The 15,106-nt window shown below is 39.4% G+C and overlaps 1 protein-coding gene across 4 annotated transcripts in view; it reads right to left on the reverse strand.

Moving 5' to 3' along the window:
• Window positions 1–5,086: 5,086 nt before the first annotated feature.
• The window catches only part of ctnna2 (catenin (cadherin-associated protein), alpha 2), a 186,107-nt gene continuing 176,087 nt past the window's right edge, over window positions 5,087–15,106 (reverse strand). For all 4 annotated transcript variants that reach the window (XM_088373553.1, XM_088373555.1, XM_088373554.1 and 1 more), the window contains 2 exons: window positions 8,597–8,731; window positions 5,087–6,490 (listed from right to left, as the gene is read on the reverse strand). In XM_088373553.1, the coding sequence (XP_088229679.1) occupies window positions 6,203–6,490; window positions 8,597–8,731 (423 nt within the window). In that variant the 3' untranslated portion in view covers window positions 5,087–6,202. The remainder of the gene's footprint in view (window positions 6,491–8,596; window positions 8,732–15,106) is intronic.

Raw genomic sequence — 15,106 nt, forward strand, 5'->3', positions numbered from 1 at the left:
CTTGATATGTCAGTGTGCCTTTGCCACACGTTCTCCTCTGCCAAATTCCTCCATTGAAGAGACTCCATTTAAACGCTGACATTAATGAAATAGTTGCTCAGATGATAATAGCGTTGATGATGGAAGAAATAACTCTTCTAACCACGTAGCTTGGGCCCTTATATATGATAGAATTGCCGTTTGGAACGTCCACAAGCTCGGACATAACAAGGAGGTCGCGCTCTCCTTCCTCATTCAATTACAGACAGACATAAATCAAGCTGTTATTCCAGACAGTTTGGGCATCTGCTGACCGCTTTATTATGACCTTGTTCATATTTGCAGAGGGTACTTTTCCACTGTTGCCTCTCTATTCCTTGCCCCGTCTGAATTAAACAGAGACAGTGTTGGCTCATTAAGGTGCCATCTGGTGGAAAGCAAAATGAGCAAAGAAAGCGGAGCGTGCACGTCCAACCGGGTCTAATTATCTCCCGTTCACAATCGGCAATGGATGTGATCGACTGGAAGCTGTTACATAAGAGAAGGCTAATGACGCAATGGGCTTTTCATTTTTTTTCTATAAGCATGGAGCACTGCAAAGGCCACAGTTTCAGATCATACATATTTTCAGCCCTGTAGAAGTCAGGAATTTACTTTTTTGGACCACTCACAGCAGAATGGTGATCATATTTGAATGCACCCAAAATATGCCCCCGGCATAGAAGCAAAGCATAGAGAGTAGCAGCATGTTTATGGGAGGAAACCGGAGTTCCCGGGGAATACCCACGTAGGCACTGAGAGAACATGCACACAGTGAGGGGCGGAGGTGGAATTGAACGAGTAACCTCTGAACTGTGAGGCGAATGTGCAATTAGTCCGATATTTGCTATATGATACAACTCATCTGTGCTTGTCCAAATGTCTGTAGAGAATGATATAAATGAATGACACAAAATGTTAATTCTATTTATTATATTTATTTATGTATTTATTTATCATGGGGAAAAATATAATGTTTGAGAGTTTGAAATATATGATGACCAATTAGTGTTTCATAAAAAAGTAAAATTATGTCAACTTTTAATTGGTAGAACTCTGGCCGAATAGTATTATTTGTACAAAATTTAAAAGGCCTAATATTGGCCTTACAATGGTCTGGCTGATGAGCGCTGATAAATGTTGCTTTTGTAGTTCAGGTTTTATATGCATAATAGTCATAAGTAAGGCTAAAATGACAGGATATTATTTTTATAAGTGAGTGAGCAGAGAAGTACCATTATAAGGTGAACCTACCGATTTTACACGAAATGAAAAAGCTATTTAGGATGGCCTTGACGGACAGCTGGGCTTGGGCTTCCTTCGAGTGAAGTACAAAAATCTCGCTTTTAAGCAACTTCCTTGACGGGTGTAACAAAGGCCAAGGCATAAGTCATTAAATTTGGGGGTGCTTCTGTTCTGCAGGTTACACACAAGGCCACTTTCACAGAGAGGACATGGTTTGCCTCATAAAACTCAATGCTCCCATCCTGAGTGATGACTAAAAATTAATAGTGCAGCACAAAAACTTCAGAACTTCATAGTGAAGAAGAGTAAGGAGCAGTAGTGTAACAACAAAAATGTTTTAGTTGTTTGATCAACAGGAGGAATGACCAAGATAACCACATTCAAGTATTATGAGGCTTGTGGCTGCAAACTGTTTCCCTCATTTGATCCTTTCCTACTGTTTTATTATCTATTTTTTTTGAACGCTCTCACCACTAACCACTGATGCTCAGTAACTCAGGTAGTGCAGCTCCCCCAGGGTGGCACATTCATGTATCTTGTGAGAATGGAGGTGAAACCAGGAGAGAAAATAAAGGAAGGAAGGAATGAAGAAAGGAAGGAAGATGAGGTGAATGGGGCGCTTGGAAGGGCTACAGTATCTTCTCCTTTGGGAATGGAGGAACAGAAGAAGCAGCACCAGTCCCCTAAAAAACTACCTCCATCAGGACTAAAACATCAGAGATTCCCTGATGACAATTAATTATTGATGTGTTTTCATTGATCCTTCTTAAATCTGAAACCATATAGCTCAACATGCTAGAATTTTCTCTATTGTTTTATAGCTATGCATTGTGTGAATACAATCAGCTATCTAAAATGTAATGTAAGTCACACTCAAGAGTTTGGGATTCGAAGATTCAGTTGGGCTGTTCTTCCCAAGTGAGTCGTTAGAATTAAATTCCTCTTTTTGGGGCCCTTATTTTGCCTTCAGGGTAGCAACACGCACACTTATTCAGCCATCAAACACATTTGGCACCTAGAAGTACCTCTGGTTGATGTGAAATGGTGTGAAAGCCCAAGGTCGATGGACAGGGTCCCCTCGACAATTCTGGGCTCCATCATCCGCCAACAGGTGAGGCCAGGGTAGAGTGTCAAACCCCAGCTCAGCAGCAGTATCCCTAAATTATTCCAACCCGATGTCATTAATATACTTAATTGTACCCAAGGGGACAAATAAAGCTTTTTTTTTTTTCTAGTTTGTTGTTATTTGTCTCACTACTAGGAAATTCGGGAAACAAAAGGTGGGTTCTTTTTTTCCCCAGTACAATCTGTCATGTTTCATTTAGACTACACAGATGTGCGCACACAGGGATTATTGTTGTTCAACAGTGTCACAGAGAGGAATTAATCCCTCCATTAACTGGACTGTGTAACAATGTGTCCCTTGTGGCCCTGTTTCCTAAATACGGAGTACTTTGGTGATGCACGGATGCCCGATGCATGTAGTGTTTAATAGCCATTAGCAGCACAACGAGGACACAAAAACAGCTGTATTCATTCCCAGGGACTGAACAATGAATTCCGCTAAACGCATGATACATCATCCTTATCGATACTTTTGATTTCAGATCAGCAAAGACCTCAAGGTGTCGCACGGGAAAATGAATGTGTCACACTCTCTCAAACGGAACTAATTGACAGCAGCGTGGAGTTGCAGTCAGGTTTCAGACAAGCTCATTTGAGGCAGGCACTTAGAGTTCTTCCTTGTATTGGAGAGCTGCTGGCTATGAACATCCTTGGATTACTTCCTTTGCTGACTGGAGGTGTTTTCGGCCTTTCAACCATCCTGTTCTTAGCTTCCAGCCCTTAACAACCCAACAGACTTAAGAGGGATTGACAAGGACTTCATTGGTCAAAATGAGATTATGGGCCTTGACATAGTCAGCAGTTGACTTTGAGACCGTGACACCAATGAGCCGTAGCTCATGCTGTTCATCATACAGATTGTGGTAGAAGAGACAGTCGTGCAATGAAAGTAAGACGCCATAGCGGACTGCGAGGTTACTCAGGGGCATTCTATGCAGGAAGTGGTTAAAACAAACTAAGTGTTTATACATATGACTTGATTTTTGAAAGGTTTTGTAGATTTAAGGGCCATAAGATACAAAAGTTGATGAGTAGTAATACCGGCAGAATAGCTTTTGAGTTTTAGTTTTTGAGATCATCGCCTCGAAGAAATGTCACCACCAACCAATACTATTCAATTAATTTCATCACCATGTAGTTGATTAAATCCTGGTCAGACTGACCTACGTAAATTGTGTGACATGATGGCAGTAAGATAGCATGAGAGTGTTCGATGCATTAAAAGGGAGTCTGCGGATCTTAAAAAAGTCTTAAAATGACATTTTCCACAATTAAAGCTTTAATTATCCTTAAAAATGACACTTGATCCTTTAATCCTTCATTCAACAGTCAGGATGCAACAGACTCAATTAACGTCACTGCTTTATATGCTTGGCTCTGTTGAATATTGCACAAATGTGGAATTATTTTTTTTGTTGTAGCCATCAGCATTATACGGAAGAGGATTAGGGCCAGAGAAGAAAAAAAAAGGCGGGGGGTGACAGGATTCTGACTTTTTCCTCCGAATTCTGACTTTAAAGTGAGAATTCTCTTCCGTAACATTATGTACTATACAGTCTATTATTGTACTTGAATGAGTATGCGTAGTACTTGATATAAATAACTAGATAAAACAAAGACAATGTAACATGGTAAATAAGTGACACACTCTGCTCTCACAAGCGTGGAACTGCCACTGTGAGGCAAAGAGTTTTGACTGGCAAATACATTTCAATGTACTTGTAAATACATTCAAATGTACTTGTGTGCAGAATACAAAAATCCAAGCACTTTTTACCATAATTCCTTAATGTATGCACAGGCAAGTCAATACCCGGTGGCAAAAATGTTTTAGCATCAGACGTTTGAACGCATTTAAAAATATGTTTAAATATAATTGCAAATGTATTGCCAAAATGTACTGGCTGATAAGTTTAAACGTATTTTCAAGTACGTTCAAATGTATTTGTAAATAAGTTTGAACGTATTTGCATATAGATTTAAACTTAGCCAGTCAAAAAATTGTACGCCACATTCCTATCCACATTTCACTGCTCTAATGTGGACGAGCAGTATAGAAAATGGATGGATGCCTAATGGATGGATATAAAAACCACGAATAAATGTTAGGGATGTTGTGGCAAAATGTGTGCAAGTTTGTGTTTTACTGCAAACTGCTGTGACATTTATGTTGAACAACACATCCATTTGAACAATTTCTCCAATTTGGTTCTCAAACAAGAATTCTAAAGTAAGTCTAAGATAACATTTCAGTGAGTGAAAAGTTAGGATTGGATTCAGCAACTTTCAGTATTTCTTCACCCTATCTTAAATGTTAATTATTTTTCCTTTGGTTAGAGACAAAAAAGCCAATTTGAAGCGGATAACAGAGAAAACCCACTCTCGACACTCTTAAGTGAGTTTATAAAGCAGCCAGTGTTGGTCAGCAGCTCAGATAACACCCTTTAACCTCAGCATTAGTCTATACCGTTGAGGCCAACTCCTGTTTAAACACTCTTGTCGCTGGATTTAATAGCAGCTGGTAGCCTACCTTGCAAAATACAAAAATTCAAAATAGCCACAGAAAGTGATTTATTTTGTGACAGGAAACTACCCATTTCCAGTGAAGTGTGCAACACAACAACAAACAGCATGCCTGGTGATGCAAATTGGAAGTGTTGTGTCCTGCAACTGCAACACTAATAAATAAACATGAACCTTTGAGGGCCAAGTGGAGGGATTTATTAGAGATAAAGGGAGCGTATGCACGGATTTTCAGAGCAAACCACAACTAGTCAAACCACTCGGTTTATATTTGCACGCTACACAATTTTCAGTCAAGGTTATCATAGTTAGTGATGTCATCATTAAATATCTTTAAAAAAAAAGAGGCAACACAATTTGGATGCTTTGGATAAAACACTGTATCTGAACAAGGAAAACTACTTAGATGCTGACACTTCAGGGTATCTTCCACAGAAGTTATTATTCCTACTACTACTTGTTACATTTTATGTTCAATAAAGAAGAAAAAAAAGAAAAAGGTATACCAACCCCAAGATTTTGTCCTCTACAGCACAATCCAGGATTTCCATTCAGACATTTTAAATGTGTATACAAGCAGCCAGTCGGCACCGTGGTAATAAATGTTACATTTTTTTATCAGATACAAGTAAACTTTTCAAGATGATTTTTTTGGGGCGCTGATTCCAAATCTGCCCTTGTTTTTTTCTCTAACACATCAGATTTTATTATCAATAATAATAATAATAATAATAATAATAATAATAATAATAATAATAATAATAATAATGCACTTTTACAGGGTGAACATAAGGTGGATTTATTTTTAAAGGTTTTAGCTAAAATTACTACTCCTAGTAAAATCTGAAATGCCCAAGATTTTTTTAGGTCAAACTTGAAAATAAAAAAATAAAAAATCTCAAAAACCTGATGTAACAGAAAAAAGTAAAGACATTTGAAATCAGCATTACAAAATACTTTTTGGACAAAGAGCAATCTCTGATTAAAATTATCTATTGACCAGTGTAATAGGACTACAATATCAACTAACATTCTTGTTTTAAAACCTCATCCTGATATGTATTTTTAGCATATTTTTGTCACAGTTTGGCTCTCACGTTAAGCTACAATAAGAGTGATAAATAATGTTACTTGTGTGTGTTGGCTGTTAGAGACCCACAGTCTTCACAGGAGCCCGAGTGTGGCAGTTGAAAATGTACTGTCATTCTCCTGAGGTGCAGAAGTGCACACACGCAGGGAAAACAGGTGGGCTAACACAATGTGAACTTTTTCTTGGGTATTTTCCCTCTTTTTAGAACGAGTCCATGGCCTTGAATTCGCTGAGGGCCTGGACAGGGGAGATATGTTTCTTCTGAGAGCCTCGTCGCACACGAGTCTGGCACTCCTCCGGCTTCTCTCTTTTCACCAGTGGTTTCTTCTCGGGAGCTTTCATGCGCCAGGACACGACGGGTGAGTTGACGGCGGCGGTCCCGTACACCTTCTGGTACTTGGTGGAGGCCACGTACGAGGCTTTGACCGTCAGAACCACGGCGTTCATCAGGTTCTTGGCGGCCTGGATGAGCGAGGTGGCGCTATCCAGCTGCGAGAGAGAAACACTTAAGGTCACGTCAAATGAGTCAGGTCTTTGGCGCGTTGGCTTGTTTCGCGCATGAGGAAGCATTAGCGCAGCTAAGTAGGAGATCTTCACCGCAACTGTCAATTAAGCAGGATAAAACTGAGCGCTCGCTCTGTGACGTCTTCCTTTGGCGGCTGCTAATGAGCAGAGGCAGGGTCAGGTATGCTCTGTTTCCGTCTGTTTTGTTTGGCTGACATTTAAGGGTCGTCGGCCAGTGGGCCTCCTCAGACCACATGTGGAGTCAAGTCAACTGCGTGGTTTTAATGAGTGTGGATTCCAGTCGACCACCATGAAAAGGTTCAAATATCAGCGGGTTGCACGCATCCAACATGGGATAAACATGTATACAATAGTTCAAAGAGAAAATGATGAGGGTGATGGGAACCCCAAAGAGCAATAAATGAGTCTCTTTTTCAAAATGGACAGAAGGTTCAGAGCTGTGTAGCGTATAGAATTCACAAGTGACATTACACTAGATGTCGTTAAAGACCTGGGCACTGTAATATCTGCAGGCCACATCTGACCGGTCCAGTCTTACTGACTCAAAATAAAAGCTAAACCAAGCAGTGTTTTTATTTTAGAATACAATGCAACAAGCGAGAAAGAGGAACGACGTGCGTCTTCAGTGGTGTGGCCAACTTTGTGACATTGTTGCTATATTTAGAAACCTTCCAGCCGTTTAGTACCTATTTAAAAAACAAACAATTGATCTTCTTGTCAGCAACATTTTTCTTTCCTGTATGTCAGAGGGAAGATGGTATCGATTGATGGACAAATGTGAGCAAATTTTAAAAATATAGAAATTGAGTGAATCCACGTTTTTTTCTTTTTAACGTTGATAAACCCCTGATATAAGATTGTCTGTATTTACAGCATGTAATTTTAATAATTGCTTAACCCTGATTGTAAAAGATTTAACACTTTTATACTTTCATACATGTGTTCCTTAATTACATATTCACAGAGGACAGTTTGAAGCGAGTTCGGGACTATGGCCCCGATTTATGAGAATTTTATGTGAACAAAATCACATCCAAACTTAATTCCTCCTTTAAACAGATGTGGAAAGTGCCAGGCACACATAGGATTGCACCTATCAAATCAGTAAACTTGCCACACAGGTCATTTAGTACATTATGGAAGGAGTACTGCATATGCAAATAAATTAATTGAGCACGTGCGGTGTGATTTATCAAACATGAGACAAATTGTGATAGCTGATTTTTAATACTGCATCTGAAAGGCGGTGCAAATTGCACCGCTCTGCAAAATCTTAACGAGGAGGCACTGGTAAAATGAGATGCAACGGGAAGAACGGATCTTTTCTGTTGTGTAGGCATTTTTGCTATGCCAAAAAACAAAGTTATTGTGACATAGCGTCAAATCATCAATGCAATTTTGAAGCTTCTGATTGATCCAAGAGAAAAGTGTCAAACTCAAGGCCTAGCGGTCACATCTGAACCAATCCCCCCGAAAAACAATTTCAAATTGTCTTCACTTTATAAAAAAAAGAAAAAATAATAATTATTGTCAACACTTGTCAACAGTGCGTGCAATCTTTTAAAGTGAGTGAATATGTAATTTATCGATGACTATTTTTGATCTTAGTAAAATATGACAACACACAACAAGTCCAGCAACAACAGCGCTTGCAATCTGTTGTCGAGAACACACCATTTTGCACCTGCTATATTTGAGATTTTAGTAGCCACTAAAATGCAGAATTTGCTGATACTTGCGGATGTGCTTTAAAATGGTTCTTTCGTGATAAATAGTAGACACGCTACAGCAATGCAGGCTAATTGGACACTTAAGTTGAACAATGATAATAGGGTCCATGAGACATAAAAAGCCTACCATGCATTTTAGTGAGTATTATTAGACGGAATTGGCTCAGAAAGAGCCGCATCAGTATTTCATTTGGAAGACCCATCACTCGGTCCTCTAACCTTCACTCTGACCTTGAACCGAATGCAGTGGGAGGGCTGCAGCATAGAGTATAAAACACTGCTTAAGTGTAGTGATGGCCCAAAGGTGACAGTGAGTAGTGGACAATCTGGACCTACTTACCCCAGACACAATGAGCTCCCCACCCAGGTTCTGCACTTCAGCCTTCACTTTGCTGCAAATATTGAGCTGATGACAGTACAGTGCGATTCTCTGCAGGTAGGCCAAGAGATCCTGTTTGCAGGCCGAGTCGGGACACTGGATAGTAAAAAGAAAAAAAAGAGTTAATAATAGCCATGAGTTGCCGCTGGCTTCTTACACAGCAGGGGCGTGCGGGATGAGATGGCATCTGACTTGTTCTGTGCACGATAGTGTTGATGTGTGTAGGTAGCGCAAAGAAAATGGTGGAGATTGAGGTTACTGTATTTTTCGGACCATAAAGCACACATAAAATCCTTTAATTTTCTTAATCCGCTGCGCCTTACATATGATGTCGGCTTTTCAGCTCCTCGTCTTTAATTGAAATTCCTTCCTGTTTACTTTCACTAATCACTAGCAAGCATACATGTTTTTGTCGTACTGGAACTAGAACAACTTCCTGCCTTCATGTCTAAGAATCATGGGAAATGTAATGAGGCGGCCAGCAAGCCGAGTTTCTGGCCGCATGTTTCTGACGTTACAATGTGGGACAATATAATCGACGTATGTGGGACTGAGAAGTAAACGACACAACCGGCTTCCAATAGCAGTCGGGAATGGAAACAAAAAAAGGAGCAGGCTTGGACAATGGTGAGGAAGTTGGCATATCTGGTGAGTGGAGTGACATTACAGCTGTTAAACTGTCAACCAAGATAGCATTTCGCAGCCAAAGTAATAACACAACCACCAATCACCAGATTGACTGGCGATGTTCAAACTTGTTTTGACTGTCAGTCCAGCCCTTCCTTTTCTCTGCCTGAAAAGAAAAAAATCCTGTGTAGTTGAACGGTGAATCTAACGTTAAAGCTAAAGCTATCAAATAATAATTATGTATGATACAATGACATACAATGCTTCACATGCTTTTTTTTCCTACTTTTTGAACAAACCTGGTCAGTGATATTGTGTCTAATAACTAGTGCTCATGATAAAAAAAATATACATATATTGAACTTAAAGTATTACACTGGCAGCTTGGAACTGAGCAGGCTAAAGTCCATCTGTTGATATTATGCCAATATTCAGTCCCTGTGCTAATAACTATTAAATTTAACAGAGTCAAAAAATTAAAATAACTGGTGGTGTCACCCGTCACTGTGTCATCATATATGACATGATGACCAAAAGAATATCAATCTTGAAAGCACACATCAATGATGTTATTATGACGTATAGCATGATGTGGTTTGTTGCAAATTGAAAAACGTACATGTGTATCATTAATAACTGAACCTGGTTCATTAGCCAATCAATAGCACCTCAACATCGTGGGGTTTTCCGCATTCTTTTTTTAACGGGAAATGACCACTGGTCGTAGATCACCAACAGTTTAAAGAGAGACTGTAAAAGTCATAGAATGGCACATGGAGGAAATAGACTCCCTTGAGGAAAAAATAAAATAAAATAAAAAATCAACAACTGTTGTGAGGTTTACTGTTTAGCACCTTTGTTTGAGAAGAGAGAGCTGTGACACAAGCAATGCAGCATTCATCAGTCAGACATGTGCATTCCAAAGTTTATAGAAGGTGAATTTAAATTCCCCTGTGAAGGTTACTGTTCACTTTAGGTTTAACGTGAAATTGCATCCGAAAGTCCAATATTCCTCAGATTTAGTCTGTGTTATGTGTATGCATTTGTGGACTGTTTCCCATTCGGAGATGCAGATATAGTATTTATTATTCATGTCTTGTTGGTGCATAAACCAGTATTTGATTATCATTTAGTTTTATTCTTGTGTGCTGTGACTGTTCACTCAGCTGCTGGAATGCAGAGGTTTCCCTACTGCACAACAAATGGAGGCTAAGTTATATTGAATTAAATGTTGACTTTGTTCGTGGGAACGTTGATCTTGCTGTGAACCTGATCATGTCCTTGATGCTTTCTTCAGTAAAAGGCTAAATAATCTCATATTAAATGTTTTTGCGCGATATTTAGGCATGTACATGTTACATAACCTATTTATTTTACAGTTTTACACAGCATGTTGTTTTTAATTTCTGAAGTATAGTTTAATTGTTTCCATGTTGTGTCCAATTGAAAGTTACAAAACAATGCTGACAGCAAAACAACACGGGTCCATCATTTTGTCAATGATAACTCGGCAGTCCACCACACTGAGGGAAGTCAAGATGATATTGATGCCAGGCAGTTTATTTCGGTGGCGACGTGATGAAGGACAGCTTAAAAGGAAATTGGAGTTCTGCTGCAGCGAGACAAAGACAACCGTAAAATACAGATCTCTGCTGATTCTGATGAACAACAGTTTACACCTAAAGGCTCGGGAGCAATATTACCTGTGGTATGTCCCGCTATATTTGTCCTGTGACTATGAATAAAGATTAGCAAACAACTGGGCAACAGCTGGTCCCCTGTTTCCGTAGCAACAATGTGCGTACGGCTTTCTAAAGTAAACATCGTTTGGCACTCTTAATTAGCAGCTAAGCGGCAGACATTTGCGTCCATTTTATCCCTTATGATGTTTCAGCACATTTTAGGTTAACAAATACAATAGATTTCTATTCAGCAATCAAGTGAATAGCATAACGTGAAATCTGGCTCCATCTTGGTCACTGCACTGCATGTCCTCCATGCAAGTGGAGTGTAACAATGACTGCTTCATTTTTTTTCTACATGCAGCTTGATTTCAATTGAGATGTCAAAATTTCAAGAACTTATCCTCCATAAAGTTCTGTGGAAACTAACTAATGCAATTAAAGTAATGCCTTCTGACATTGTTTGGTGAAGGTTATAATTTGGATCTTTCCTGCCGGCCTTTGAACAAGAAGGAATATGAAAATAACCACTTCAGTCTCACACAGTATGCAGTATCTCGGCCAACTAAGCCCCTGGTGGGTTAAGAACTGCATCAGCTACTCCAACACTGAGCATAACTGGGAAACAAGAGCCTTCTTTTAGACATTAATATTAAACGTTCCTAACTAGAGCATTCAGAACCACTGGGTGGGGAAAGGCTCAGCTCTTTTTGTTCTTCACTTGTGCGCTCGGGCAGTGGGGGATGCAAAATACCTTGCTTTGATATGAATATAGCCTTCCCTGAACAGTTTCCTGCCTGTTCACTTTGAGGGGAATAACACAAACTTAATTCAGATCATAGTGTATTCCTTTTGAACCTTAAAGTGTCGTTTGAAGGAGCGGTTGACAGTGTTTGTGGCAACGGCCACTATGAGAGCAGTCAAGCAAGGGGCTGCCCGGAGCTTCTTGTAAGTGTCTGAATGTAGCCTGCAGTGCAGCTAAATCGCATAGAGCAGTCAGTGAGGCAAAAGGAAGTATCTCCTTGGGCGTGATCACTGCTAAATGCACTTCACACTGCTGGCACATATACACATCCACACGTACACATTACTGCCTCGGGCCTATCGGATGCACACATGACACAATTGTTCCCGTTTGTGCTGTTGACTTATAGTCCGTTTCTACCACAGGCTGCCTGTTGAAATAAACACTATGGCTCATTGACTAACCAGGCACTCGTTGGCAGTGTGGTAAGCTGCTTTCTCATACTACTCTGCCTCTCTGAATGTCCTAGAATTATTTCGTTTCAGTCGAGAGGCGTCAGTTATGTTCCTTTTGTAAATGTGTTGTTTTATTATATAATGCCCCTGAAACAAACAAAATGTGTTCCTGGTGTTTAATTCAGCAGGATGGTGTGAACCTTGGTGTCCAAACGTCAACTGCATGCTATCACAGTACAGCGGCTTGTCAAATAAAATCCACACCTCACATGGAGGCTGCAAAAAAGAATAATTTGAATGAGTTTGAATCTTTCCTGTGCACCTGTTATTATAGTATTTGCTTGTATGTCTTGCATGATTCTCTTCCGATTTAAGCTTAAGAAAAAAGCACACAAGAACTACAGAGTTGTTAAAGAAAAGTTGGCCGTCTTTGAAATGAAAGAATAGTGACAGATCCCAGTCGTGCATGTTACACGCAGTTACAAAATATGCCTTCCAGCTGACTGGACCACAGCAGTGACGTTGAGATGTCACCTTCTTTATTCAACAAAGCTGGTCGAATTTGGATTCGGCCATTCAATGTTTGACACTAAAGAAATAAAGCTGCTGAATTCTCATGAATAATACAACAATGGGTCTAGTGGCAGTCCGCACAAAACTTTACTTTCAGTGACCAAGCTAACATGTTTATTTATGTTCATAGCATTACTGTACACTGTATGTTTTTATTTGCCATGTATACATGTAACTGTTGACGTGCTGAATGAGAAATTTGCTCGGCCAATCGACTGATCCATTTCACAGATTGCTATATGCACATTAAATGTTAGTATTCAAAGCAAGTGCACTGAAATTATTCCTAAATTGTCATCTGGATTCCTCCATGACTTTTACTTGAAATTATGAGCAATTAATTAGGCTCGCTTCCTAGTTGAGAAATAATAAAGCACCGATGTACAAAATGATTCCTAATCAACATTATTCATATTTTAATTCTTGTCTTGCAAGGTTATTTGCAAAATATGTTTGTTTTACAGATGAGTGGCATTGATTCATTCAAAAAGGCAAGATACTCAACTTTGTCTTCTCTTCTTCAATTAGACATAAGATCAACTGCTTTTTCCTAATCGTCATGAATATTTGGCAGATTATTCTTATAAAACGTGCTGTCCTACTGTCTAATTTGGGGCCCACATAAACAGCCCAAAAATAGCAATAAAGACACAATTAACAACTCTTAGTGTTGCAAATTAGGTTTAAACAACAACTGCATTTTTATCCTTTGGAAAAGACTGATCTCTGATCTATTGACAGGAAACAACACAGGTACATTTGAACCTGGATGATGTACGTGTCCATCCATATTTTTTTATCACTTATTCTCTTAAGGATCACGAGTAAACTGGAGTTTACACTGAGTGAAAGATGTGCTACACCCTGGACTGTTTTCTTGTCAATCATAGGGCAATCACACAAACAATGAGACACATCCTAACCACAAGTGCTGGAAGGTACTTTTAAAAATGGCTTTTACATGATTATGTCCAATTGCTATTCTTTTCCATTAATCTCTCTAAAAGGGTAAACTTGATCATTTAGTAGATTCTGTCTGAAAAGGTTGCTTTAACTGAAGGGAACATAATATGCATAACAGTGTGAAAATCAGTGGAAAATGCAACATTGCGAAGGTAAAATGGGTTGAGTTGCCCCTTGAGGTTTTTCTATGTCAAGTGCACTGCTTAAATGACTCTGGAAGACCCCCTTTGCTTTGGAACATTGCCTACTGCTTCAGACACGCTCATCAATAGGCCTGATGTGGAGTCATTGTGACAAGGTTTGCTACTTAAGGGACCTGTCTGAAAGCATTGGAGCTGAATTTTAACTGTCAAGGCCCAGTGCTACTAACAAGCACAGGTTGCCCTCAATAATGTGTGAATGCAAAATGCATGTAGTCTACATATAGAATAAAGACAAGTAATCAAAGTCATGTTGTGAGTTACGCATGAACATGCTAGATAAAATCGAACTGTTGTTGACATTTTTTTTTCTTTGTGTAAATTGCTTTTTGCACTCTTCACTGCAAGGGGGAATCTACTTCACAGTAAGTCACTCGCATAAATCCACTTTTCCTTTTGCCAGATTCAACCAATTGAGGCTGATTGGCTAAAATTGCCCTATAGTTTGGGGTAATGGCTCCACATGTTGTTTTGGAATGCAACTGAGAGTCTGCTAATGCAATATCATAATGACGGACCACACAACATTATTGTGGATAGCATTTTGAGAAGAGATGTCAAAACATTATTTGTCGTTTTAACTGAAGATAGCTGATGAACTATTTCTGATCTGGTGTATACATGTGCCGCCACTACGTTCAATCCCAATAGCCATTTTACAGATGTGACACGCAAAGTCATAAACATCATAGAACAGTTAAGCATCACATGATTTACTGAGAAAGACGTCAGTTGTCTATTTAAAACAGTAATTGTGGTTATTTTTACACTTTCATGAGAGCAATAGAATAATAAAAACAAGTTACAAGTTGCTGAAAAGGAGCTCTCCCGTTGTCTATCACGTCTGATTGGAAGCCGCCATTTACAAGTGTGTAAATGTCAACATTGCTGAGCATTTATGTGAAGACACAGTCTGCACAGACAAGACGCAGCCTGGCTAATCTAAATGAACTGTATGCATGGCTTCTGATGGGGATGGCATAAGAAATGTACCACCCCTGTGAATCTGAATGAAATTACATTTGAGTTAGGCCTGTTTATTCTCACTGAGGACATTTGGGCTGTTCAGAAGTGGCCTTATGTGAGCCCTGATCTAAATTCTATTGAACATCTGTTGAAAGAGATGGAACATGCAGTCTGGAGAAAGGACCCTTCAAACGTGAGACAAGTGAGACATTTTGCACAGTTCCATGAGAAGTCCCTATTGAGAAGTGAATTTAGCTGGA

Source organism: Syngnathus floridae, chromosome 4 (assembly GCF_059516105.1).
Source record: "Syngnathus floridae isolate MCC-2025c chromosome 4, RoL_Sflo_1.0, whole genome shotgun sequence".
In the NCBI taxonomy this organism is placed as follows: Eukaryota; Metazoa; Chordata; class Actinopteri; order Syngnathiformes; family Syngnathidae; genus Syngnathus; species Syngnathus floridae.